This window comes from Conger conger, chromosome 6 (genome assembly GCF_963514075.1).
Source record: "Conger conger chromosome 6, fConCon1.1, whole genome shotgun sequence".
NCBI lineage: Eukaryota > Metazoa > Chordata > Actinopteri > Anguilliformes > Congridae > Conger > Conger conger.
The window spans coordinates 59,473,688-59,500,995 of record NC_083765.1 but is presented as its reverse complement, the minus strand read 5'-3'; the positions used below and the strand labels follow the sequence as shown (position 1 = coordinate 59,500,995).

At 44.2% G+C, this 27,308-nt stretch overlaps 1 protein-coding gene across 2 annotated transcripts in view; it reads left to right on the top strand.

The window, feature by feature from the left end:
- The window catches only part of dgkza (diacylglycerol kinase, zeta a), a 137,347-nt gene that overhangs the window by 51,250 nt on the left and 58,789 nt on the right, over window positions 1-27,308 (top strand). Inside the window, exons 2-17 of one of the 2 annotated variants that reach the window (XM_061245258.1) lie at window positions 6,422-7,477; window positions 9,745-9,850; window positions 11,396-11,491; window positions 13,767-13,844; window positions 13,959-14,027; window positions 14,853-14,909; window positions 17,026-17,124; window positions 18,118-18,186; window positions 18,360-18,431; window positions 18,641-18,757; window positions 19,795-19,866; window positions 21,585-21,680; window positions 22,326-22,408; window positions 23,338-23,398; window positions 25,683-25,796; window positions 26,048-26,188. In XM_061245258.1, coding sequence (XP_061101242.1) covers window positions 6,471-7,477; window positions 9,745-9,850; window positions 11,396-11,491; window positions 13,767-13,844; window positions 13,959-14,027; window positions 14,853-14,909; window positions 17,026-17,124; window positions 18,118-18,186; window positions 18,360-18,431; window positions 18,641-18,757; window positions 19,795-19,866; window positions 21,585-21,680; window positions 22,326-22,408; window positions 23,338-23,398; window positions 25,683-25,796; window positions 26,048-26,188 — 2,337 coding nt within the window. In that variant the 5' untranslated portion in view covers window positions 6,422-6,470. The remainder of the gene's footprint in view (window positions 1-6,421; window positions 7,478-9,744; window positions 9,851-11,395; window positions 11,492-13,766; window positions 13,845-13,958; window positions 14,028-14,852; window positions 14,910-17,025; window positions 17,125-18,117; window positions 18,187-18,359; window positions 18,432-18,640; window positions 18,758-19,794; window positions 19,867-21,584; window positions 21,681-22,325; window positions 22,409-23,337; window positions 23,399-25,682; window positions 25,797-26,047; window positions 26,189-27,308) is intronic. The other variant, XM_061245259.1, reaches the window with a different exon arrangement.

Here is a 27,308-nt window from a genome sequence, read left to right as displayed (position 1 = left end):
GTCATGGTTCTGCCAATCCAGGTATTGTGATTAGTTCTCATCAGAAAGTTACTGGCAAAATATTATTGCCACACCTTTTGTGAAGCCTCTCTCTCTTCACTACCAGAGTCAAGTTGTTGCTTCATTAACAACCCAATTACTGCTAAACATGTCCACTAATTATACAATTCTTGCACAGTCTCAGTCCACTGTGAAGTAGATATTTCACAGACTACTGCACAGTGAATGAGTGGGGTAACCATGTAATAAGCATTAGTATGAAATGGTACTGGTAATTTTAATATTCAGTATAAAAGTTATTTCACTTAATGCATATGAAGGAAAAATCACATTACCATCTGCTAATGCATGATGAGGGATATGCTAATTATAGCCACCTAGAACTGTTCTACAGATGTTGCAGGGTTGGGGTAGGGTTATACATTTAATATAATAAGCGAAATAAGTTAATTGGGTAGATAAGCACCCATCACAAGAAAGATGAACCTCACTTAGTTGAAGAAAATAAGGTTTGTGATTATTGTCATCAGATTAATCTTATCTTTGTGGTCATTCATAACACTTGGAACTGTACGTCCCTGTAGGGTCTTTCAGCACACTGGTTATGGTTATGCTCTCTGTTGTACAGTACGTCGGTCTGGATAATGGCTCCTGCCAAATGCCTCTAAGGTTATGTCAATGTAATGAAAAGCATTTGGATACAGCAGAACAGCTAAAACAAAAGCTGTGTAAAACAAGCTGTGATGTGTACCTATGTTAGAGTTGCAACAAGGCAATTTGCTCTAACATTCACCAAAACATGGACATAATAAGGCATTTAGATTCATGTACTGCACTAAATCATGCCAATTGTAGATTGTTGTCTGTATTGACGCCCTGTTATTGGTATTTTGGAGCATGGGAATTTGGTACTGAAAATGAGCACCATTTAAAGAGTGGAGCATAGCGGGGGCGGAGGAGGCTACTCTTTGACTCTGAGCGTCAGTGCGGTGATACAGGAGGTCACTGCGGGCAGCAAACAGGACGCTGTAAACAGCGGAGCTGCTAAAAATAGAACGGCCTCTTCTCTGAGCTCCTCTATAATCTCCTTACCGTGTTACTTTTTAATTTGAAATTGCGTTTGTTTTGTACCGTTACTGCATATATATCTCGTATGTATATGTTGTGTGTATGTAAATTGCAGTTGGTTTGTTCCCTTACTGTATGTATATGTTGTGTGTATGTAAATTGCAGTTGGTTTGTTCCCTTACTGTATGTATATGTTGTGTGTATGTAAATTGCAGTTGGTTTGTTCCCTTACTGTATGTGTATGTTGTGTGTATGTAAATTGCAGTTGGTTTGTTCCCTTACTGTATGCATATGTTGTGATCTCCCTAAGGTCATCATTTCTGAACAACGTTCAAAGAATGTTCTGTATTTAGATCAATGACACATATGAATGTTTTTAGTCCTGTAAATACCATTTCCTCTGATCTTTGTTTGGTACACTCAGTAGGGAAACTACAGTAGGTTACTGTGTTTTTACATTTAGTACCGGCGCTCGGCTCTGCGTGATTCACAGTCGATCGCTGGGGATGCTTTTGAGTATGTGGAGCAGTGTACTTATTTAAGCTGCATATATCACATTTCAGCATAACAGGTTTTTGTGCGATTGGACGGATCAAGCGCTGACTCTGCTGGCCTTGATTCATCGAGACATGACCTTCTAGGGTTATAATACTTATTTTCAGGAACTACACAGCTCATGCTGACCTATACTCTGGTACAAAGGGACTCCAGCTGTTGCGTGTATTCATTTGGTTAATTTTTCAGGTATGTGTAATCAATTTTTCTGTGTTATGATATTAAAATATTCCCCGGTTTAGCAGGGAGGTGGGGATTGCTTATATAAGAGTCGATCCCAGGTCAGTTTTCTCCCCAGGGAGACGGGCAATAAACTTAATCCATATTGAAAGGTTCTGTGCTTATATGCACGTGTGTGCACAGTGCATCTGTGTGTTGTACTGCACATGTACTTTGATGAGTGTATGTCCATGTATTTATGTATGTATGTCTGTATGTTTGAGCACATGTAGATGCATGTCTGAGTGGATATGTGCGTGCATTTGTGCATGGTGCCTGTGTTTGCATGCGTTTAGAGATTTATAAAAGCATGTGTGCAGGTACGTGCAGGTCTGGGCTATGCTTACAAATGAGTGCGCTTACTTTTTGTGTGAATGTACAGTATGTGCATGTGCGTATTGATGAATATTTGAATGTGTGCACGTTTGTCTGAGTACATCCTGTACAATGGGGAAACATAGGAGCAGTAGTCCACTGTCATTTGATGCACCTCAACCATGAAACCAGCATATTCATTTCTGTTTTGGTCCATAACGAGCATGCTGCTTGCCACTTCATACACTGCCTTGACTGACTGACAGTAATACTTTTGTAAATTTAAATTAAAGGCTTTTTCCATTAAACCTCTCCTGAATATATTTTAGCTTCAGGTTTCTTACATGTAATGTGTTTGTATGACTGGAATAATCCATGGCACCTGGATGGTGTTTTGCAACAGACTGTGTTTTCCACCTAAGCGACAGCTAGAAATAACTGCCATTTCAGATGTGACAAAATCTTAGCCAATCCAACAGTCCTTAGACCATGAAATGAGCAATCCAGGTAACTCACCATCTGTGTTGATCACCGCTGAAAAAACAAAACTTTAGTACTTTCTAAGTTTCTATATGCAAATGCACTGACCACTTTATTAGGTGCCAATCATGTGGCAACAATTCATTGCTTAAAACCATGCAGACGTAGCCGAGAGATTCAGTTGGTTTTCAGACCAAACATCAGAATAGGGAAGAAATGAGGGATTTTGGCTGTGGAATGATTGTTGCTGCCAGACGGAGTCAGAGTTTAGCGTGAATGGTTCGAAAAACAAAAAAGCATCTATTGAGCAGCAGTTCTGTGGGTGACAATGCCTTGTTAACAAGAGAGGTCAGAGGAGAATGGCCAGACTGGCTTAAGCTGACAGTAACTCAAATAACCACACACTACAATAGCGGAATGCAATAGAATGCATCTCTGGACACACAACATGTTGAACCTTGATCTGGATGGGCTACAGCAGCAGAAGACGAAAAGTCTAACAAATACCTAATAAAGTGGTCACTGGGTGTATGTACACCAGAGGTCACCAACCCTGGTCCTGGAGAGCTACTGGGTCTGCTGGTTTTTGTTTTCACCTTAAAATCAGCACCCTGTTGAGACCCAGGTAACCAGGTGAGGTGAGTTAGCTGAGTAATCATCTGCTCGAATTGATTAATTAAATGCAGAGTAACAGCGAAAACCAGCGGACCCAGTAGCTCTCCAGGACCAGGGTTGGAGACCACTGATGTACACAGTGAGCTCCATGATGTTTGAGTCAAAGACAAAATTTTTAAAAATTATTTGGCTCTATACTCCACGATTTTTGATTTGTAACTGTACGGGTGTTTCCTGAAGTTTGGGAACAGTTGCTAATTGACTGATAGATACCAGAATGTGTATGCATGACTTTCCTCTCTCCGAGTTTTGAAAAATCTCTTTGATAAAATATGTTAAAACCTTATGTGAGCACCTGTGATCGCCTACAAATGCAGTTGTGACATACCGGAATATTTATTTTGAGTTGTTGTGTGTCAGGCTCCAGAACTAAGCCTTATGAGAGGAGTTGACAGCCAGTGTGAAGTATAGAAAATAGTATCTCCTGTGAAAGTTTGGAAACATCTTCGTCCTAACTGCCTCTTTTTTAATGTTTGTCTAATGCTAATGGTGACATGATGTCAGCTGCCATATTGTGTACATTGCACGTTCAGATACTTGAGTTGACACACTTTATGCTGTTTGCAGCGCAAGCTTAAATACTTGATTGACCTATCTGCACAGTCAACCATTATCACCAACAAGGGTCTCTCCCACACTACGCACTTTGTAGCAAAACCTCACTTACCAAACAATGCTGTTGTGTGTGGGCTTGTTCTTATTTCGTAGGAGGGCTAAGCGTGCACCTAGTCAACTCAAAACTTGAGAGTCGAGTTGGGTGTGCATGTAATTTCACCCAAAGGTGGATTATGTGTGTGTGTCATCAGGTTCGTTTACTGTGGGCTGTGTGTGTTCCTGTCATTGCTGTAGAGAAAGTAGCTCTTGATAAAATAGAGCCACCCATATAACAACTCAAGACCCCCGCTCAGAGCCTACCTCTCGCTGGCAGACAAATGCTTTGATGTGACTCAGAGTCTTTTGTCTAGCTTCGCTGCACTTGCTGAAAGAAATTAAACCTGTCCTTTGAGGCCAGGAGCTGTAAATATAAATATTTTGCATGCAGGAATTGCTAATGGGGTATCCCTTTGAAGTCCAAAGTGCAAGACGTGCTCGGCACAGACAGTGTCCTCGAGAGCTACGAATGTCCTGGTCTCCATCCACGATTTGCTCCAATGTCACAATTTTCACAGCGCTTCGATTCCATTATATTAAACATGAAAGCCAAACGCTCGTTAGATCGTTGTCGAAACATAACGTTGCACGGACCTTTGGCGCCGTCTTCTTCCGCGAGCTCGCTGCTCACGTCCATCAGATATTCTTCTATCACATGATCTTTCCTCCTCTGAGCTCGACGTGCTGGAGAACGAAAGCCACGCTGGCCTTTTTTGGTGCGAGGCGCGAGACGAAGGAGAGCGCGGCTTGGCCTGCATTAGCTTCGGGCTGGAGCGAAAAGACGCCGTCTCTCTCCGTCACCGCTGTGAAAGCGTTGCAGCTAATTTCTCACAGCGCTGAGCATCATTTATTCCTTTCATGCCTTTCTGATTCTCACCTGCGGCCCTGTGCTGCAGGGGGTGCGGTGGGGGGGGGAAGGGGCTCATTAACAATCAATTCAGTCTCTGCGTGTGCCGGATATCGCCTCCTCGCTGGCTCTTATTATTCACGGCTCTCGTCCTGCTTGCCCCCGACGCCCCCAGCCCTCCATTTTGTTTCTAGGATATTTTTTATTTTCATATAGAATGAGTGATGAGTGGGATCAAACTATCCTGGTAGAGTTTAGTGTTCGATTCAGATTTAAATGACTCCAGGGTTTTGACTCACATGATGGTGTGTGACACACGAAGGTGGCGTGACAGTACTGTGTGAACGGGGTACTGACTAGTACGTCACTGTCTCATTGTGGGTTAAGGATAACTGTAGGCAATGCTGCACTCGCATTTCTGTTCCTTTTGTTTAATTCCGCGGAAATGGTACCAGTTACAGTGAGTACTCTGCTTTGGTGTCAAGCAGGTGTGGTGGTGTATGGTGACAGCAGGTGTACCAGTGCACAGTACCTAATTTCAGTTTGCTGGGGGTGGGGGTGGGGGGGAAGATTCGCAGTGTTGCACATGTACCCATGCTCCTTTCACACGGTCTGCTTGTTAGCCGTTCAGCCGTGAGCAACAGCAAAGTTAGCATGTGGGCCAGATGACCTTTTAAAGGCATCCTGGAAATGGCAGAGGCATGCAGTCCTGGTGAGGTGTTCCAGTTAGCAGTGGGAAATCTCAACATTTCAATTCATTAATTTTGTTTCCATCATTTCTGTGTTGCATATCTTCAACTATCCAGCCACTGACCAGGCCACCTTTGTCATTTATCCACATTTCCACACACATAAACAGTATCTAACTGGTTGTACATTTATTATAAATTTGGACTGACTGACTTTTTATAAAATTTTCCATAGCCCAATAGTTTTCTGCTTTTATGGACTAATCTAACAAGAAGCTAGCTGTTTGAACTGGTAACATAAGTTTGGCAGGTGTAACTGCACATTCTGTAGTATGGCATGATAATGGCAAGAACCAAGGGATAATGATGTCTGAATCTTGTCAGTTTGATATGGTCTGATATGGTTAGCAACAGTATTGGCTGTCCAAAAAAATAATGGTTTCTTATCAGTTGTGACATAATATGTGACGTCTCTCCCTCTCTATTATTCTCCTGGAGAGTTTGGTCACACTATGACTTTCACTGAGACACAGAATACCGTAGGAGAGACGTGGATAAGCTTACGCGTGCTACGCCTCCTTCACCGTGGTAACAAAGCCAGGCCGGCCTGCATTGTGACGTGTCCAGCGAAAGGGATCCGTTATCAGATCAGCTCGTTTGTTTTCGGGGTTAAATGGGCTCCGGGTTTAGGCGGGTGCCGTTGTTCGTCGGGAGCAGTTTTTTTTTTTCCTACGGAAATTCGATTCTGTCGATCGAGTTCGCCTTTGGGTTGGTTTCAGCTCCCTAAATGCTTTCACTGGCGGTGTATTGTTTAGCCTCTTCACTGGTCGGGGTGGAAAAAAGTACAGTGCTGCATTCCGTGAGGGAATAGGGGTACGTCTTGAGTCCTGTAATGCTGACGGACCGATTTCTACACCAACAGCATCCCCCGAGGCAAAAGGGCAGGACCTTAGCTCCTTCCTGCAGGCACCATGGACACCTTTTTCCGCCGGCACTTTAAGAGGAAAGAGGCAGCCGGGGCCTCGGGCGGGGTCAGTCCGTCGGAGTTCTGCCGACACAGACGCCCGAGTGTGGCGGTGCCCACCAGCAAGGCCCGACGGCGGTCTAGCGCCGGCCTCCCGTCCGCCATCCTCACCCAGCGACGGCGGTCAAGTGTGCAGGGGGTCCTCCCAGCCAGCAGGGGCTGCTGTGACAGGCCGAGAAAAGCGCACTATTACCGAAGGCGCTCCAGCACCACCACGCCCAGCCTTAACCCGCGTTTCGCGGTGCGCCGGCGACGAGCCGGCAGGCTCCGGACCATCGACACCCACCTGCTGGGGCCCTCCATGCTGCTGGCCAGCCTCATACAGATGACCGAGGAGGAGGAGGGAGACGCCCCGGCTGCCGAAAAGCCCCCGGGGGTTGGGCCGGGGGACGGAGAGCTCTCCACGTCCGACTCAGAGGGGGACGGCAACAGCCAGCCCCCGGGGAGCGAGTCGGAGGAGAGTGAGAGCGAGACCGGTCGCTCGGGACCGACCTGCTGGGACGAGGAGGAGGTGCACGTGTCGGACCGGGAGCTGGAGGACACCTCTCTGTGGTTGAGCGAAGCCAGGTGGGAGCCGGAAGGGGCGGCGGGGGTGACGGGGAGCATCCAGCCGCGACCCCTGATCCGGGCACCCCGCTGTCTGCGGCGCAACTCGTCCCACCTGCTCCCTGCCGAGGCCGTCTACTGCCGCAAGAGCGCCTTCGGCCTGTACGGCCGGTACCGGCAGACCAGCCAGCACTGCCGCCGGGTCTCCACCGTCTCCAAGGCCGGCAGCCCCTGGCCCGGGCGCGGGGTGCCCCTGCCCAACCGGAGGAGCTCGGCGGCAGCCCGCCGGGCCTCCCTCTCCCTCCCCCTCCTCCACCGGAACTGCCCGGCCTGCTGGAGAGGGTCTCTCAGCCCCCTGCAGGGCACCTACTATGACCCCCAGCTGGAAACTTGGAGTGGGTTCCTCTCGTATGTAGACCATTCATTTCATCATCAGGGTCTCTGTTTAGAGAGAAGTGTGTGTGAGCTGGGGGTGCGCTCTAATGTACTGCAGGGAAGGGCTGGGCTTTAGACTTTACGCTGCTGTGCACAAGTCAAGTTTACCTGCTTGCTTTTATACAGTGTGTTGGCAAATTCAGGATTCAAATGCATATACACCAACTGTGGGTATATTAGTATCCTTTTTTATCCGGATGTGTGATTCTATGAGCAGGTTACGTATTCCCCATTTTAAAAAATATTGTAAAGGATTATGTTATAAACTGTAATTATGCACTGTACTGTTCATGACCTAACGTAACCTTTCTAAGCATCGCCAAAGGTTTCTCATCAAGGAAAATTTAAACGAAAGACAAAATAAGTCATAAAACAACTCCAACTAGTAGCAGATAGGATGCAGAAACTTTAGGCAGTGAATGCAGGTTTGGACTATTGATCTAGTGCATTCCCAACCTGTGCATTCCCTCGTATTCCAGTACCAAATCAACACAACCAAATGCTATACTGCACACTCTGCTCCTTATCTGCCCATTGTTGCATGAATTGCTTTTTCTTCCTGTGTATCGAACTGAATCCTCCCAGTAGTAAAAAAAAACCTTCACGGGCTGTGTGAGGCTTGTGTTTTTCAGATAGGAAGGAAGGGGGATGTTTTGCAGGAATAGTTTGCGTTGGAAACCCTGCTGGGTACCACCTCCGCTTGTCAGTCTCCCTCGCACTCTGCTCCCGTTGTTTTTCTGTGGCACAAATGATCGGAAAAACATCCGGTGTAAAAGATGTAGGCTAATTGTTCCCTGTGCAGTAAAACAATAACAATGTCAACAAGCGAGAGCTTTGGATAAGGTGTGGAACATCTTGTGTCTTGAGTACAGGAAATATTGATATTACTGAAGTGACAAATGGCTTCTATATGTTTTTCTTTGGAACTTGAATTTCCCCCCAGTTAATCATTGTCTTAGATTTCTCCTAATTCACCTCTCCATTGTTTTTTCCACGGCTAACAACATTTCTGGTTCAATCATGTCAATACATTTTTAACATAGCAAATACCCAGAATGATATACTTAGAAAATTAATTTATTCTCCCTTCATTTGGTCATGTGCTGCTTACTGCTTACTGTGTAGTCCGTAAGTTATACCAACCTCAGACAAAAAACTAATGTACAGTACACATAACTTTCGAAACATACTTTTCCTGGATGATAGCATATCAATGTGTGGTGATATCTTGCTAAATTAACATTTGTAACCATTGAAGAGATAATGAAGGCTGCTTTGAGCAAAGGAAATGAGCTGAATTTGTATTCGTCCGAGGGGACCCGGCGTAACATCATCAAACGCCGCAGCGTGACACAAACACCTTCAGAGAGTTTAGCGCTGCGGTAACACTGTGTCCTCCCAGCGGTCCTTAGGCTACGCGAGGCCTCCGTGGATCGTGTCCGGCTAAGATGGAGTCTTCATTAATCTGGCCCTTCTGTGCGTTAAGAGAGGCCCCTGAACACCCAGTGTCACCAATGCAATTAATTAGCCAATCAGCTCCTGGCACTTCTGCAGATCTTCTAAACTGTTGCTGCAGCAGGAGAAAATAGAACTCGACACCTTTGTCCCTTGAAACCAATATCTCCTCTGAAGTGGCCGCTGTGTGTGCCCGTGATTGGTAGAGTGTGAATTCAGCGGCTCCTCATTACGATGTGACGACGTGCAGGGGGGGCAGCAGTGCAGACGGTTTCTTCTCTTGCACTGTAGCTGCCGCCTGTCGTCAGAAGCCGCCCACCTTAAGTTCTGTAAACGTACGTACAGTTGAAATTGAGTACATGCCGGATTCTGTTAGGATTCTGTTGCATCTAATTCAAGACTAGTTTTAACATGTTCCATGCCAATTGCAAGCATTCTTCATGCAGGAATTTAACGTAAATTCCTACAAATAGGATGTGCCTAAAACATGGGGTTTTATAGATCTTAAAGTTATTTTAAACCTGGTTGATTGCACTGGCACTGGCCAGTGAAGCCAGTATGTTAAAGGGGAAGGATCTGAGGAGAATTATCCACAGTGAGATGATTACATTGAACCATGACCACAGTAACTTTCTGTGTCAATATCACATTTACTGTATAGAAGTAATCAGTCAATAGTCAATTCTGCTTCCACTCAGTGGCACAGTAGCTCAAAATATGACTGGATGTTTTAAAAGCTGCTGTGGATTAAGCTGATAAAAGGTATTGAATCTGTGTTTTTACAGGAAAGCCATCGCCAAGTCTGGCCTACAACACCTGGCTCAGCCCAGTGCTTCAGCCATCATCAAAGGCGACCTGGACCGAGAGATTCGCAGCACGGTGGACTGGACCGTGAGTGGTTCTGATCTATGAACACAACCCTCACATCCCCTAACCCTGTGACTAACCCTAACCAATCACACCCTGTGTCTCTGTCGGCTGTATGTCTTCACAACCACATCTCAGGAATTGCATTGCAGTCTTATCACATTATCTTCACACATCTACTTACAATTTGAAAACCTGCTTCCACAGAGTCTTCCATATATAGAAACATGGAAAAACCCTAACCCTAACCCAGTTTTCTCTTTTGTTAAACCTCAGTTTTTCCCTCTAACACCAAGATGCTTTATGTACTTGAATGGGGACAGGTGCTGTAAGCTAGACACACATACAATTAATTATATAATTATACAAACAATAGTGTTAGTGTAGGTGCAAGCTTTGTTTTTAGTCAGCACTATGTAAGGTGATTATAGTTTTGGGTTTTTTAAATTATTTTGTTCCTCCAGTATTTAAAATTTTCATTCCAAAAGTTAGTTTTTCTGGAACAGTTTAGCTGGAACAGTTAGAACTGATTTACACTATTATACACTCAGTTGGCAATTTATTAGGTAGACCTGTACACCCGCTTGTTAATGCAAATATTTAATCAGCCAATCAAGTCGCAGCAACTAAATGCATAAAAGCTTGCAGATGTGGTCGAGAGGTTCGGCTGTTGTTCAGACCAAATGTCAGAATGGGGAAGAAATGCGATCTAACTGACTTTGACTGTGGAATGATTGTTGGTGCCAGACAGGGTGGTTTGAGTATCTCAGAAACTGCTGATCTCCTGCACAACAGTCTCTAGTTTTTGCAAACAAAAAAACGTCTAGTGAGCAGCAGTTCTGCTGGCTAAATGGTAAATGGTTGGCATTTATATAGCACCTTTATCCAAAGCGCTGTACAATTGATGCTTCTCCATTCACCCTTTCATACACACACTCACACACCGACGGCGATTGGCTGCCATGCAAGGCGCCGACCAGCTCGTCAGGAGCATTTGGGGGTTAGGTGTCTTGCTCAGGGACACTTCGACACAGCCCGGGCGGGGGATCGAACCGGCAACCCTCCGACTGCCAGACGACTGCTCTTACTGCCTGAGCCATGTCGCCCATGTCAGCTAAAATGTGTTGTTTACCCCCTTAACAGACGGATGCAACGCGTTGTATTTCATCATATGACTGTTTTCAAGACACATTTGAAATGCATTGTGATTCCTAGGCCTTTCTATGGTTTTTCTATAGGGCGCCTTAGTCCATAATGAGGTCAAAGGAGTAGGGCCAGACTGGTCGAAGGTGACAGTAATGCAAATAACCATGCATCACTACAGTGGTATTTATAAGCATCTCTGAACACACAATGCTAAGTGTATAGGCTACAGCAGCAGTAGACTTAATAAGTCTAAAAAAAATAAGTCCTAATAAAGTGCTCACTGAGTGTATATCTTATAATGTGTATATCCAGATGATACAGTCTGTGTAGGAATAAAACTTTTTTTCTAAACTAACTTGAGAGGTTGTGTTCAGATGAGACTGCTGACTGCTTTTGGCTCACTCCCTCCCTCTCCCCCTCCAGGAGAGTGCCCTGTACGGAGACCACATCTGGTTCGAGACCAACGTCTCCGGGGACTTCTGCTATGTAGGAGAGCAGCACTGCATCGCCAAGACTCTGGTGAGTCCTCGTCCCTCTCAGTGGGCATGTCTGGGACTTCATACTGCTGCAGGAGGAGGCAGCAGCTGCCTTCTCAGTTCAACACCACCAGAGAGACGCGGGGTCCGCCGTCTTTAAGGACATTCCAGTCGGCTAAATGCTCCTTCTAAGAGCTTGACACTGGAATGTTAGGAAGCACCCAAACTAACATGTAAATGATCGACCTGTGGATCTGCCACTCCCCATCTGCCTCGCAGTCTGCCACGCCTGTAACTGACGTGGCTACGAACTGACGTTTGGCGGAGGAAGGACATTCCCATTGCCTAATTCACATTTTCTCGATTTCCTCGCCTTCCCGGATAGGTGAAAAATAAGCCATTGGAAAGAGCCCAGGATGTTCTTCAAAACAAAAAGAGGACAGGAGAAGAAGTAAAAGAAAGAGAAAATGAAATGAAAGGCAGGAAAGGGGGAATGGAAGAAGAAGACATGAGATGGGGAGTGATTAGGGAGGCAATTATAAACGTGTGTTCCACGCTGTGTTATTCACACAGATTGAAATAATGGTTTCGCATGAAAACATCTAATTCCACAGCTGATCACCTTGAAACTAAAGCATGTATGATTAATTTTCTGGGTCAAATATAATTTAAAGGTACAATAGGTAATTTTGGACTTCTAACGGTCAAGAGAGGAATTGTAGCAACAAACACACTCAAACCACAACATTGTTTATCCAACCCTTTCTCTGTGAACGCGCTGACATTGAAACGCCATTGGCGGTGGCAATTTGAACCAATTTTCTACCAATGAGCTTTAATTATTGTACAACTATACAATGTTTTGGTACAGAGTGCCGGCATATATAACTGCATATTTTGAACCCGAATTTAAGGACTATAAAAACAGGCAGAGGGTGAGTCAACATGTTTAGTGTCTCCTTTTTCAATGATAGGAAGGGATTTGCAATGATCTTGTAACAATGTTTTAACACAAAAATCTTACCTACTCTACCTTTAAAGCTCAGGTTTAAACCTCTAGACCACAGAACTACATTACAACTGGAACAGCTCCTCCTTTTTAGTGACTGTTCCAAATGTAATGCGATTCTGTGGTCTACAGGGTTAACCATCAAGTTTAAACTCCAGTTAAGCACAATGCAAATTAGCCTCTTAATTTTAATGAGAAATCTTTATTTTCTGAAGCATGGAAAAATGCTTCCAAAGCACCTTAGATTAGTCAAAACCAAAAGTAGTTTTAGAGAACGTGAAAATATAGCCATATACCTATTATTTTATAGTGCATTTACAAGCCTACCATCAGCCTGGAGATTAACAGCTAATAGCAGTAAGTTCTACAGTTCATTTTGACTGTTTTCCAGTATTTCATAGGGTAACTGGTGTAAGTGCTCCCTCTCCTGGTTGAAGTGTGGGATTTCAGAAAAATTGTGATGGTGGAGAATTAAAGTTTAGAAATGTTGCCATCTAGAGGCTAAAGTGGCAATGCACATTCCGCACACCATGTGCACGTGCCCTGATACCCAATGGTGTGATCGCTGCATCGTACCAAATTCAGGTTATATTTGCATATCACATTTCTTAATCCTTTGATATAGAGACCTATTTGTTCTTTGTCTGGGGCATCATTTAATAATTCATAAACAAAAAAAGAACATTTGCTGAAAAGTTTTGTTCAGGAGTTGTATTTTGATTCTTGCATATCATAGTTAAAGACAGGCTGAAACGGAAGTTAAAGCAGCACTAGCTTCTGCGATATGATGTATACACAAGTCAAATGGGTCTTATTAATCTGACATTAAATGGGGGGGGGGGGGGGCGCTTAGTCGTAGCCTATGCGCACGGCTGTGTGAAAGGATATTGATTGGAGGGGAATGGAAAATTGACATTTGAAATACACGATGACAAATCTCATAAAATCTTGTTTTCCAGGAAGTGCATGGAAAAATACTTTAGTGTGAAAATACAGAAGTATTAAAATTGTAACAATTTTTTTCGAACATATACCTTCATATGTTTATGCAGATGAGGAAAAAGTGAATTTTGATTTCTGCTTATCTTTAATTTGCATTAGTTCTTTAGTGATGTGACATATGTCCTCACTGGTCTGTAAATGTAGACAGCCGGGTCTGGCTAACCACAAGGTAAATGCACTTTTGAACTTTGTCCTCTTACATCATGCTGTGGTTAAGAACATCTGCTAAACGAGTGTAATGCAATGTCTGTAATTTATTTTCCACTATTTGCTTGAGTGATTTCATTTCTGCCTGTTGTCAACACAGCAAAAATCGGTAGCACGGAAGAAATGCGCTGCCTGCAAGATAGTGGTCCACACCATCTGCATCGAGCAGCTGGAAAAGGTTAGTCACCCCTGCCGTAAGAAGGCAGACAATGAGACGGGGAGCCCACCCCCCACCCAGTGTAAAAGTGGGTCTGTTGTTTCCATGTCAACCTGTTTTACCTGTTCTCCTCAGCTCCAAACGGACTTGTTGACCCCAGTAGACATACTCCCTGACCCACCCACCAGAGACCCTTCTATTACCGTGAGCCGCGTGTCCCACCAAACTGGCTCTGGGACCAATCACAGCCTGCTCCTTTTGCAGCTCACGTTTCTGCGTTCTGATTGGATTGTAACAACGGGATTTGAATTCAGATGCTTTTCGATCGGTTTAGGTAGAAGAGGGCGGCACTGACACGGGTTGGGTTAGCTTGTGTTACTGTAGATCCTTTTCCTTGTTTGTCCGAGAACAATGCGACCAGGGCTTGGTTGATTTATGGGTCCTGTCTATATTGCTGTCTCTACGGGTACTTATACTATATATTAAGGGTGTATTGCCTTATAAAGTAACTCAATGTCAGTTACTTGTGATTGTGTCCCCTCTGCTGCCAATTGCTCTTAGAGGTAATTGATTTACCAGGACACTGTGGAATATAAAATCCATCTGTATCTTTATAACACTCTCATTTTGTTTCCTAAGGCTCAGTATCATTTTGACTTAATACTTAGCAGGGGGGACACAAAATGGCTGACGTGGAGTTACAAGAAAAATGGATTCTATCCAAAACTTTTCATTTCAAGCATGCTGATGAACAAACACTTGTCGAAAGGGCAGCTATCGTTCATCAAAACCTTTTGGCAAAACTGCAACCTTTGGTTTCGTGAAGCACTCAAGCTGATCAGGGTGAAATCTCCAATTGCACTGGGAAAAGGGCTTTGGGGACTGTGGTTTCTGAGCTGGTCACTGATACTCTACAGATTCAGTTCAAAGGCTTCAGTGACCTTTCTGTTTGAATATAAAAATGAAATGTAGAATATATGCCATTTCTACAAATAATATCGTTTTTTTTCTCTTTTCTTCTCCCTGTAGATAAATTTTAGGTGTAAACCATCGTTTAGGGAATCAGGATCGAGGAACGTACGGGAGGTAAAACTTTTTTACTGGATTTTAAACTACAGATGTTGTATCATCTTTCTGCCAGCAGATGGTGATATAAACATATTTGTTCATTGTGTTCACTGTGTCCATTTTTCATTGTTACACACTTCCAAAGCAATGATCAATCACCCATTTATCAGCTGTGTTTAAGGGCACCCCTCTGGTCTGTATCAAAACATATCGTCATATAACAGGCATGGCAACCGTCGTAGGTAATTAAAATGGATTTTTAACCTTTCCAGAAAAGGTTGGTAAATGTTAACGAACGGTTCCTTGGGAAGGTGCTTGGTTTGAATGACCGTGCTAGAGAAAATATGCTTGTTGTGATGTCTATAAATATCCAAGGTGTTTCCTTTTTTTGTACACACAGTCACACAGCTTCCCTTTAAGATAAAAGACTCTTATTGGCTCCTGTGTGGGCGTCTGTACATGTGCTGCTGTTAATTGGTTTCAATATTGAATATATTTTGCTGTTTACCTTTGAACGGACTGCTATTCATGCAGAATTTAACTGTGATTATTTCCATAGCTGCATCATGTTCTGACCTGTATCCTATTTGGTGTCGTTTATGTCCAAATCCAGGATGAAATAAATGTCAAAGTCAACCTCGAACATCTCAACAGGCTTGATTATAATCCCCTTGAAACTGTGTCACATTTTGTTGCTGTAAAGGTGTTGGTGATTTTTCAAACATTTGAAGTACTTGAAGAGATGCAGGCTAAAGCAAAGATAACACAAGTAATTTTGCTAAATGTTTTATTGAGATATGATATGACTAGGTCAGCTGGATGGCTCATTGTGTTAACACACCACTGTGAATAGATCAACCAGGGAGCGGGAGAGCTCAGTCAGATAGGAGTCCACATGCACTGTGATCTAGCGCCCCTCACTGGTCAGTCGGGTACCCGTAGACTGCATACAAAAGCAACATTTTCTTATGCTTTCTGTGGAAGACTGTACATAGTAATCTACAGTGTGAACAGAGGCCTCAGCCTCGTCAGAAAGCGTCTTTCTTCCCTTCCTGTTTACTCAATATTACACAAGTAAGCTGTTTCGTAAACTGTGGATGTCTACCGTCTCACGAATAGTCAGTGGGGTTCACACATTTACATGGCTGCGGACAGTTGGCCTTTCTGAAATGGGGCTGTGAATTGGATGTACTCTGTCCTGTGTTGGGTGCCAACAGTCAGGCTTTTTTAGTATTATTTATTATTTATATTCAATCAACATGTATTCTTAACTTTGACTTTACTATTAAAATCAAAGGTTTTGTTTGTACCTTCAGCAACACAGTCGGCAAGTTGTTGATCAATAAAATTAATTTGCCAAGATATGTAATACAAGAAATATTACATTCATTGTCAAGATTGTGATTGAATTACAGATTGTGATTGAATGAATGTTTTATGACCAAGTACTGTATTACCTGTACTTACTTACTTACTTGAATGATTCAAAATGACTGGGCACTTTGAACCAATTCCTTGTTGTGTAGAACCCATTCGTGCTTTTTTAGTTGATGTGACTATTCATTCATCATTGATTCACCCTTGCATTATTCCAGCAACATCATTAATCACAGAAAGAATCTGGCGTGAGGTGATTTTTAATCTCGAAGTGGACTTTTATTTGACATTTAGATTTTTTGGGAATTTAACTAGAGTGCAGAAAATTTGTTCTGTGTGCTCCAGCTATAGTTCACCTGAATTATCAGTTACATATTTCTTGCATTTATTTTGAAGAACTTCTCTTGTCCTTTTAGCTGAAATGCACTGTCACATATTTGAAGTGCTTAACATTCCTGAACATTTAACAGTCGAGGTTTGTTTCCTGAAACAGTTTTTTGCTTATGTTGACACTTTTGCTGTTATTTTTTTACTATGCATTAATCAGTCTAAAATTTCCAACCTACAAGCTTACATTTCCCTGACTTTAACCCCGGTAGCCTGTTTCACTCTTCTTTACCCTCTGTTGGCTTTTCCTTTCTTTACCCTTCGCTGTCTCCTCTGTTTCCTTTCATTTCCACCTGCACCAAATCTTCTGAACCCTCCGAACCGTACGAACCCTCTGCCTGTCCCTCCCATCATGCCCTGATCTCGTTAGCCTTCCCATGTCCGAAGACTTGTAAAAAAGCCCCGGGCCCTTGCGAGGCTCATAGGGATGGCTAACCGCATGGCGGCCGCCTGCGTGCCCCGGACAAAGGTACCTCCCCTCACCTCCACCTGCTGTGTGCTAACGAACACAACGGCAGTCCCCCACTGCTGCGGCTAGGGCTACAGAGCTGCAGGCTGCTTCTTCCCAGCCTGTGAAATGCTAACGTACTGCTGTTAAATGCTAACGTGGTAAGAAACCCAATGGTAGGCCCCACTGCTGCGGCTAGAGTTGCAGTCCTGCAGGCTGCTTCTTCCCATCCTGTGAAATGCTAACGAGATTCTTGCTATGAAATGCTAACGTGCTAACAAACCCAATGGTGGGCACCACTGCTGCGACTAGGGCTGCAGTCCTGCAGTAGGTTTCTTCCTGGCCTGTGTTTTTGAAATAAGTTCAAACCTGACCCGGCCAAAGGCTCCTTGTCACCAATGACAGCATCCCATTGACCCCCTCCTCATCCTGCTACTTTTTTTTATTGTGATTTGTCACATTCTGTTTGATCACTGCGGCATGCCTAATCCTCACCTCCTCTTCCAGTGATGCAGGTTGGGTTTCAGTGTTGAGCCTGGTGATTTTAGAGATTTAAAATAAAGCCTACAGGCTTTCTTAAACAAACTGATAAAATTTTCACAGTCTGGGTTTTATGACTCATGAATGTACCTCAGAATAGTGTCAGACAGTTGTGTACTCATGTACATATTTGTCTATTAAAAGTACAGAATTAATAATTAGGTTTCAGACCGGGTGAAATACAGAATTGCTTTTGGATTCAAATACTTTTGTTTAACGTTTTTCTGAGCTTATCGAGTGTACTGGAACCTATGAAATACTCTCAAAAAGTGCAAATGTCACTTTCTGGTCCTTTTGGTTGGCTCAGACAAGTATTTGAATCCAAAATACAGACATATATGACCCTGGTCTGTTAAGATTGAGATTCAATCCCATAGAGTATGAGCTACCACACAAGTGTTGTCCCTCAGGCTTCAAAAAGTGAAATGAAATTACAAAATGGCGGGTTGACCCCCCTGAATGTTCTGCTTTCAGCCCACCATCGTGCGGCACCACTGGGTCCACCGGAGGCGACAGGACGGGAAGTGCAGGCAGTGTGGGAAGGTGAGGCCAGGTCGCTCCCACTGTTTACTCATTCTGTACGAGAAAGCAGCACACTGTCATAACACCTCAGTGTCACGATGACTGCCGGACAGAGTATGGATCTGGCTGGAGGCTTTATTTAGATGTATTTAGATCTACATAAAGGACTTTTCATTCTTGTCTTGTTTTTGCAGGGTTTTCAGCAGAAGTTTGCATTTCATAGTAAAGAAATTGTGGCCATCAGCTGCTCCTGGTGTAAACAAGCAGTAAGTGCTGAGGGTTTGGCTGGGGTCTCCTCTGTTTACATTAACACCATTCAGTTTCCCTGGATATATGCGAGTGTGAGTGTGTGTGAGTCTGAGCGCGTGTGTGAGTGTGTGTGTGAGAGTGCGTGTGTGCGTGAGTGTGAGTGTGAGTGCGTGAGTGTGTGAGTGACTGGCTGTCTGCCTGACCGGTGTGTCCTCTTTCTCTGCAGTATCACAACAAGGTGTCGTGCTTCATGCTGCAGCAGATTGAAGAGCCGTGCTCTCTCGGGGCGCATGCGTCTGTCATAGTGCCGCCCACCTGGATCATCCGTGTCCGCAGACCTCAGGTGACCACTTGCCGCCACCGACCTTACCTGACCAATCACAGAGTTCAGATACCCAATCACAGACCTTACCTGCCCAATCACAGAGCTCAGATACCCAATCACAGACCTCACCTGCCCAATCACAGAGCTCAGATACCCAATCACAGACCTTACCTGCCCAATCACAGAGCTCAGATACACAACCACAGACCTTACCTGCCCAATCACAGAGCTCAGATACCCAACCACAGACCTTACCTGCCCAATCACAGAGCTCAGATACCCAACCTCAGACCTTACCTGCCCAATCACAAAGCTCAGATACTCAACCACAGACCTTACATGCCCAATCACAGAGCTCAGATACCCAATCACAGACCTTACCTGCCCAATCACAGAGCTCAGATACCCAACCACAGACCTTACCTGCCCAATCACAGAGCTCAGATACCCAATCACAGACCTTACCTGCCCAATCACAGAGCTCAGATACCCAACCACAGACCTTACCTGCCCAATCACAGAGCTCAGATACCCAACCACAGACCTTACCTGCCCAATCACAGAGCTCAGATACACAACCACAGACCTTACCTGCCCAATCACAGAGCTCAGATACCCAACCACAGACCTTACCTGCCCAATCACAGAGCTCAGATACCCAACCTCAGACCTTACCTGCCCAATCACAAAGCTCAGATACTCAACCACAGACCTTACATGCCCAATCACAGAGCTCAGATACCCAATCACAGACCTTACCTGCCCAATCACAGAGCTCAGATACCCAACCACAGACCTTACCTGCCCAATCACAGAGCTCAGATACCCAATCACAGACCTTACCTGCCCAATCACAGAGCTCAGATACCCAACCACAGACCTTACCTGCCCAATCACAGAGCTCAGATACCCAATCACAGACCTTATCTGTCCAATCACAGAGCTCAGATACCAAACCACAGACCTTACCTGCCCAATCATATGGCTCAAATTCTGTTCATTCTGTTAAGCCATACTGTAGACCGTGAAAAATATTTATTTTGTTATTTCCCTAGACTTCCCTTAAGTCCAGTAAAAAGAAGAAACGGACCTCATTCAAGCGAAAATCCAGCAAAAAAGGAGCGGAGGTAAGATGAATGTCAGATATCTATATGCTAATATCAGATTTTTCCATGCAGTGCCAGCACATTTTGAATTCGGATGAAGGCTTTATTCTGCTTGATTTGGCACATTGCTTAATCTGGATTTTGAAGAAGGACATGCAGCCTTTTCCAATGACAGATCTGATGGCTGTGAATGACATTAAAGTCAGGGTCTGAGAATTAGATGAGCAGTTGAATTGTGTGCTGTGTCCAGTGATACGGCTTCATTTTGGCAGAAAACAGAGGAAGTTGCTTTGCTTCAACAGACAGTTCTCCATTAGGATTCTGAGCTCTGCATACTGGCCAGGAAGTGATCCCTGTAATTATATTAGGGAGATTAATAGCGCTGTAAATAGGCTCACTGAAGTCGTGCTACTCTGCTTGGTCACGGATATCATTTCAGAGCCAGTACCGCACAAATCCACTAATCTTCACAAAGTACTGATACATCAGTCTAATCATCTATGTCTAATATCAGACCATTTGGAAGATATACTCTACTGTAAAAAAAAACAGCTGATATCTGTTGAAATGGGGCCATTAAAAAAAGTATCATGGAAAACAACAGGCTAGCAAAAACTATCATGGAGAACAGCAGGCTAGCAAAAAGCTGTGCATTTACTGGGAGGAGAAAGGTGCAGGGTGTAGTAGAGGCACAAACACTCATGGAGACTTGGGGGGCAGAAGCAGGAAGCAGCAGGTCCTTTGCATGGTTTATGCATGTCCTGTGGTGCTGTTAGAGCACACACACACACACACACACACACACACACACTCACAAGCCGAGTCGAATTTAGAATTTGAAGGTTCTGACCATTTTGAGATGGCACGTCATAAATATGTTGTTTACAGGGCAATTTGATAGGATTTTGATATTGTACGTTCCCAGACTATTTTTAGGGTGAAGAACTACCCTGCATTTCAGTTTTGCTGTGTTAGGATGTGAAGGCTTTGAATCTCAAAACTACTAGGAACGCAGAGAAAAGGTCACACAATACAGACTTACGCATGGATGCTCTTAAATGCACTCTCACGCTGACACCTGTGCCGACACATGAACATGCACACTTGTATGCACACCATAGAATGCCCAGACAGGGCTTCATGTCTCTGTCTGCTAGCTCCTCTTTTGTGGCACTCTGGGATTTGCAGTCCCGCCTGGCTGCTTTGGCGAAGCAGACGGCGTCACCGCGGGAATGCCAACTCAGACAGCCAAGCTGAAGAGTATCCCCAGCTGCCCGAGTGTGACTGACAGAAAGCGGCTTCGCGTGCTCAAAAGAATAAAAAGTGCATCTTAAGATGCAGGAAGTCTTTTTGACAGTTTCCATCTCTCAAATAACTGAAGCCAGGCATGTCAGTAATTGACACATGTGCTCTTACATGTAGGGAGATAATGGCTGCATCTCCTTGCAGTAGGTGTGCGAGGTGTGCCATTTTCCTGAGATGCCTGAGACACTCACAGCACTCTTGAGATACTGAGCGGGGGCTGTGTGTTTCAAATTACGGAGAATTTGGGCTTCACGTGCTGTTGTGTACTGTCTCTGCCAAGCACAAACTCCCCTGTGCTTTCCGACTTCACACCTCCTCTGGAGAGCAATGTGATTGATAGGTTTGTTTTCCCAGGCTCATGATGCCGTTGTCGGGGAATAGATGGGGATTGTGGGAGTTTCTGTTATTGAACATACGCTCTTCTCTCGTTTCAGGAGAGCCGGTGGAAGCCCTTCATCGTGAAGCCTGTGCCTTCCCAACTCATGAAGCCCCTGCTGGTGTTTGTCAACCCAAAGAGTGGGGGTAATCAGGTGAGGGTCCTTGAGTACCTCCCGACCCCCAACTACACCCCACTGCCTCTCCTTGGCCTGCCGCATCCCATCCAAAGCGCCAAAAAAAAAAGATAACAGTTTGTACCAGATAGGTTTACTCATTTCAAAACTTCAGCCTGTCCACTCGTGGTCAATTTAGTGAAGGGCTAAGGCCCTGGAGAATTGCAGGGTCTGCTGGTTTTTGCTGTTACTCAACACTCAATTGTTCAATTAAGCAATCAATTACACAGTTAACTCACCTCACCTGGTTACTTGGGTCTAAAGTGGTTGTTATATTTAAGGTGAAAACAAAAACCAGCAGACCCTGCATCTCTAGGACCAAGGTTGCGACCCCTGTCCTAGACCAAGGTTGCGACCCCTGTCCTAGACCAAGGTTGCGACCCCTGTCCTAGACCAAGGTTGCGACCCCTGTCCTAGACCAAGGTTGCGACCCCTGTCCTAGACCAAGGTTGCGACCCCTGTCCTAGACCAAGGTTGCGACCCCTGTCCTAGACCAAGGCAGCTTTGTGATTAAAGTGCTAATTAGAGAGCTCTGGGGTGTGCAGCTCCACACAGCCGGATTTGTGATGGGCCTTAGCCCGTGCTCTAACAGAACGTTTTGATTCCCTGTGTCTCTCAATCCAGGGAGCTAAGATCATCCAGTCCTTCATGTGGTACCTGAACCCTCGGCAAGTCTTTGACCTGAGCCAGGGAGGCCCCAAAGAAGGGTGAGGTTCACGCAGTGTCATCATGGGTCTTAATACACTCTTACGTTTCTGTCACAGTTACACTGTGCCATCACTACTAACCTGGCTAGGCTCCAGCCACCAATAAAAGCCAGTTTATAGTCCAGTAACAACGTCACCTTGACCAACGACATGCAACGGATTTGTACTCTTGGCGACTGGAGTGCGTTTATACTTTTTTCTAAGGACAAGAACCGCAGTCTATGTTTGGTGACAGTAGAGACTGTGTTTTCAGTCAAGCAATGCTCTGTCACTGCACTATAAACTGACCTTAAGAGTCCTCCCTGGTGTCTCATCATGTGAATGCTGCAAGTTCTCCACATCCCACATATCAATTTCATTAAGCCTTCGACATGGTGTGCTGATTCTTACATAATGGTCCGACATACGTAGCAACTAATGGTTCCAATTACCATAACCTCATTTTAGAGATTCATTATCATGGGTTAAGATCCACAGAGCTTTCCTGTGTCATAAGACTGCCACCAATGGATGTGACAGTGTGTTCAGCCATGCTTGGAAAGGCACCATTGATGGTATGGCGAGTGCTATACTAATTCTCATGAATTCAGTTGGCCTGTAGGTACTGCGCTCATCTCCTCTGTCATATTGTATTCCAGCGACTAATTAGATTTTGTGTTTCATTACACCACACTAATGAAGGAAACAGAGAATTATAAAGGGAAAAATCACTGTTCCATTAGCTTTTATCATAAACGTACTCCACAGTGATTTTATTAGATCTGTACAAAGACTTTATGACGGGAATTCTTCACAGATTAATAGCTTCTGAAATTGGCTCAGGAGTTGTTTTTGGCATGCTTTTGTAAACGGTTGAAACCTGCATTATGTGATGTTTGCAAAAATAATAATCCATTCTTGAGATCTTTTTTCTCTGCTTTGTTTTCAAGGTTAGAAATGTACCGCAAAGTGCACAATCTGCGCATCCTGGCATGTGGAGGGGACGGGACGGTGAGTGTTCAGTCAGTGTTCAGTGCGTTCAGTGGACTTGGCTGATATTGCACATCACCTCTGGATGGTCCAGTGTATTAAGGATGAATTTGAATGCTGCCACGTTTGCGGTTAAAATTGAACTGCAAATGAAAGTCTTTCTTTTTCTGCTCTCTCAAACCCCATTTTCGGTTATTTCAAGCTGAATCAAACACGTATTCATTACTTTACTCACATTTTGTCAAATAATTTCAGATAAAAGTAACGTCTATCATTATAAGTTTAATCCATTCCCATGGTTATTTTATTGAACTGGGGTGACCTTTCTACACAAAGCCTCTGGTAATAAGCAGTCACAGAAAAACATTAACCAAATTTTGCCGTCTCAATTGCTGTTTGTTTAGTGAAAGCGTAGCCAGGTAAAGGTTACACGGGTCACAGTGGACTAAACAGCGTCCCTGAAAGGATTTTTTGCGTATGCCCTACCCATGTCTCTCGGCCCTTTGACCAGAGGTTCTCCCCTTCCACTTAACTGAATATTCTCCATCGCGGACCAGTTGGCTTCTTCAGTATCTGAAGGCTTTGGGGTTGTATCCTTCAGCCTTGTTTGTACTTCCCGGTAGAGTCTGTGCTGCCAGCTGTGTAAGGGTGCTGCATCTACAGCATCGAGCAATCACACTACAAAACCAAAATAAGTTTTTAAGTCTCAATATAAGACTAAAATACTTATTTTACTTTTTTGTGTAAGACAAAAAATTTTGCCAGAGCGGTCAGACAGTTTGACTCATTTCAAGATTTGCCAATGGAGTCACTTATCAAGCAAACGTTAACTTAAAAGAAGCTAATATTTTCTACTCAGTCATTTTCTTTGCAGTGCAGTCTTTATACTTGTCTAGTATAGGCCAGCCACAGTCTTTTCCAATAGAGATTTCATTTTTCTCTTTGTGTTATTAGACAACACCAGCAGTGCCTCTTTTGATGTGACATGTCTGGGGCTGTCTGGAGCTACTCTCATAAGAGAGGGTAACTGCGCCCCAAGGTGCTCCCAAAAATGATGAGTCCTTTTATTGGCTCCCCGTCGGTAGTCTGTACGCAAGGCAGCGCATCACATAATCAGTTAACCTTTTACCTTCTCCCTGGTTACGCCTGTCTGCCCGGTTTCTCCGAGTCCTGCTTTTTCTCCCATCGGACGTGTGCAGCAGAGGTTCCCGCGGTTGGCTTATTTTTAGCCTGACCTTCTGACCTCGTCGCCCCGCGTTACCAGCCACCAATCCCGCGCACGTTCGATGCGATGTGTCAGTTCGGCCTCGTTAACACAGTCCAAGCAAAACAAAGGGTTTGATGTCTGAAATAATCCTCACGGGAAGCAGGGCGGTTAGGTTTTTCAGCCGTCGGGGGGCTAATTCGCCCGAGGACTGATAGAGGCTCTTCTGGGCTGAGAGTGTTGCATCGGTCTTTGTAAATTATCCATGCCCCATAATGCGCGCAGCAGAAAGAAACGGTCTCCACCTGTGATGAAGGGATCGATCTGGAGTAATGGATGGACTCCTGCAAACACGATTCCCCTGGTGTGATTACTCTCTCAGACTCGCTCACAGGCAGAGTGTAATACGAGGGGAAGTGGGGCGAGGTGTGGCAGGCGGCAGTCCCTAAGGAGATCGATATCACAAACACCCAGCCTACATTGCCCCAACTTAACCCATTTCTTTCATTGTGCTTTTGCTTCAGGGGTAATGTTAGACCCACCTTATCAGCGCAGAGTACACAGCACAAAGCATATTTCCTGTAAAAGAGAGGTTGGACAACACCTTGGAAGTTATTATTTTTCCTTTCATCATAACCTGGTATTAAAGTATCGAATGCCATGTAGTGATGCATCAGTCATTTTTTTGTTCAAGTGCTTCGATTACTTTTGGATCTGTTACTGTTCAGTCATGACATTTCAGTATACAGTACTTGAACAAGGGGCCATAAGTACAGTATATGTACAGTGTAGCCATGATAAGATCAGTTGTTGGACCGTTGAGCAAGGCCCTTAAACCCCATTGCTCCCTGCTGAAAGAAAACAGCTCAAGCTAGGTTTTGAATCAGCTGGTAGCTGGTATTTCAAGCTGGTCATAACTGTATTTCACACCAGGCTAATCAACTGTAAGTCACTTTGGATAAAAGCCTCAGCTAAATAACTGTAATGCTGCTGTAATGAGTGGTGACATGCTGAGATTAGGTCTTTCTCCTGCAATAACTTTATAGTGCATGAATGAAGAGGGCCTGGTGCATTTAAGATGGTGTCCATTCTCCTCTACAGGTGGGCTGGATTCTGTCCATGCTGGACCAGCTGCAGCTGAACCCCCAGCCTGCCGTTGCTGTCCTGCCTCTGGGGACCGGGAATGACCTGGCCAGGACCCTCAACTGGGGCGGGGTGAGTGACCTGCCCCCCAAAACTGTACACTGATCATTGCTGCTTATGTAAATGACTGCACTTCTTAAGCTAATATTCAGGCTGTTGTCCTGGAGCAGCCTATAGGCTAGTGGCTAAGCTGCTTGACTGGGACCTGGTAGCCACAGGGGGCTCGTGAGTGGAGGGCTTTATGTTCAGTTAAAAGTCTGTGAAAGTAAATTGCGCCTGTCCCCATGAGACTTTGTAATCGGGAACTCTTTTTCCCCTCTCAGGGATACACGGATGAGCCGGTGTCCAAAATCCTCTCTCACGTGGAGGACGGGAACATCGTGCAGCTGGACAGGTGGAACCTTGTGGTGGAGCCTAACCCGGAGGCCAGCCAGGAAGAGAGAGATGAGCAGCTGACAGACAAGGTGAGCCGGGGGAGCGTGTGCCAGCTGTAACTGTTACGTTACGTTACGTTACGTTACGTTACGTTACGTTACGTTACGTTACGTTACGTTACGTTACGTTACAAGTGTTCGGTAGACTCTCTTATCAAGAGCAACATACAACAAAGTACATGGTAGATAGCAGATACAAGTGCGAGAACAGATAAGAACTTGGACCCTGTAGAGTAATCTGTTGATAAAACCGAGCAAAGTCTAAAAACACTCTTGGTAAATCTGACGCTAGCAATAATAAAACAAGTATTCATACTGACACCTGTGCCGACACACGATGCTTTAAAAACAGCAAAAATAGCTTTTTGTTGGTCAAATTTAATGCTTGACTGGCAGAATGCAGCACTAGCAGTAACGTGTTCAAACACAGCTGCAGTGTGCATATCATTGCATTAATGGCCGCATGATGCAAACCACATTAAGTGTAAACTGGTGTGAAATGCATGGCATGGAATTTTCCAGGACATTTGAGATGAGAAACATTCTTACCCACACTCCAATAAATTGATGATAACTGCAAGGAACCAAGATTTGAAAGATTATGAAAGACAGAAAGTGCAACTGCGTAAAGAAAATGTGTGGAATCTTCTTAGCTGAAGCAGTGATCCTTACATGTAAGTAGTTGTATCAACCAGAAATGTTCACTTCCTGTATTTTTCATGCACAATTAAAATGCTTAATTCATGGTTGTTAGCTTTTTAGGGAGTCCATAACTGATTTAAAGTAGTTATTCACCCTTACCACAATCATTTTCATATCCATTTAATTTATGTTGTTCTCTGAAAAATTAAACATCCATTTTAAAATTAAAGTGAGCAAAATGCTTTTCCAGACAAAAAATACTTTGCCTTGTTTAAATTATGCAGCTGCAGTACAATTGTGTCAAACAGAGCCTGCATGTCAACATAACTAGAATATTTAGTATTATTATTATTTTTCTTATTGTGCATTTCTCCATTTTAATGTTTTGTTTGTTCTCAGTTTGGTTTTGTTATGTGACATGGAGGATACATTTACAGAAACAATAAGAAATATCAACTTTCTTTTAGTTACTTCAGAACAAAGGCAAAACAACAGTAATTTATCATAA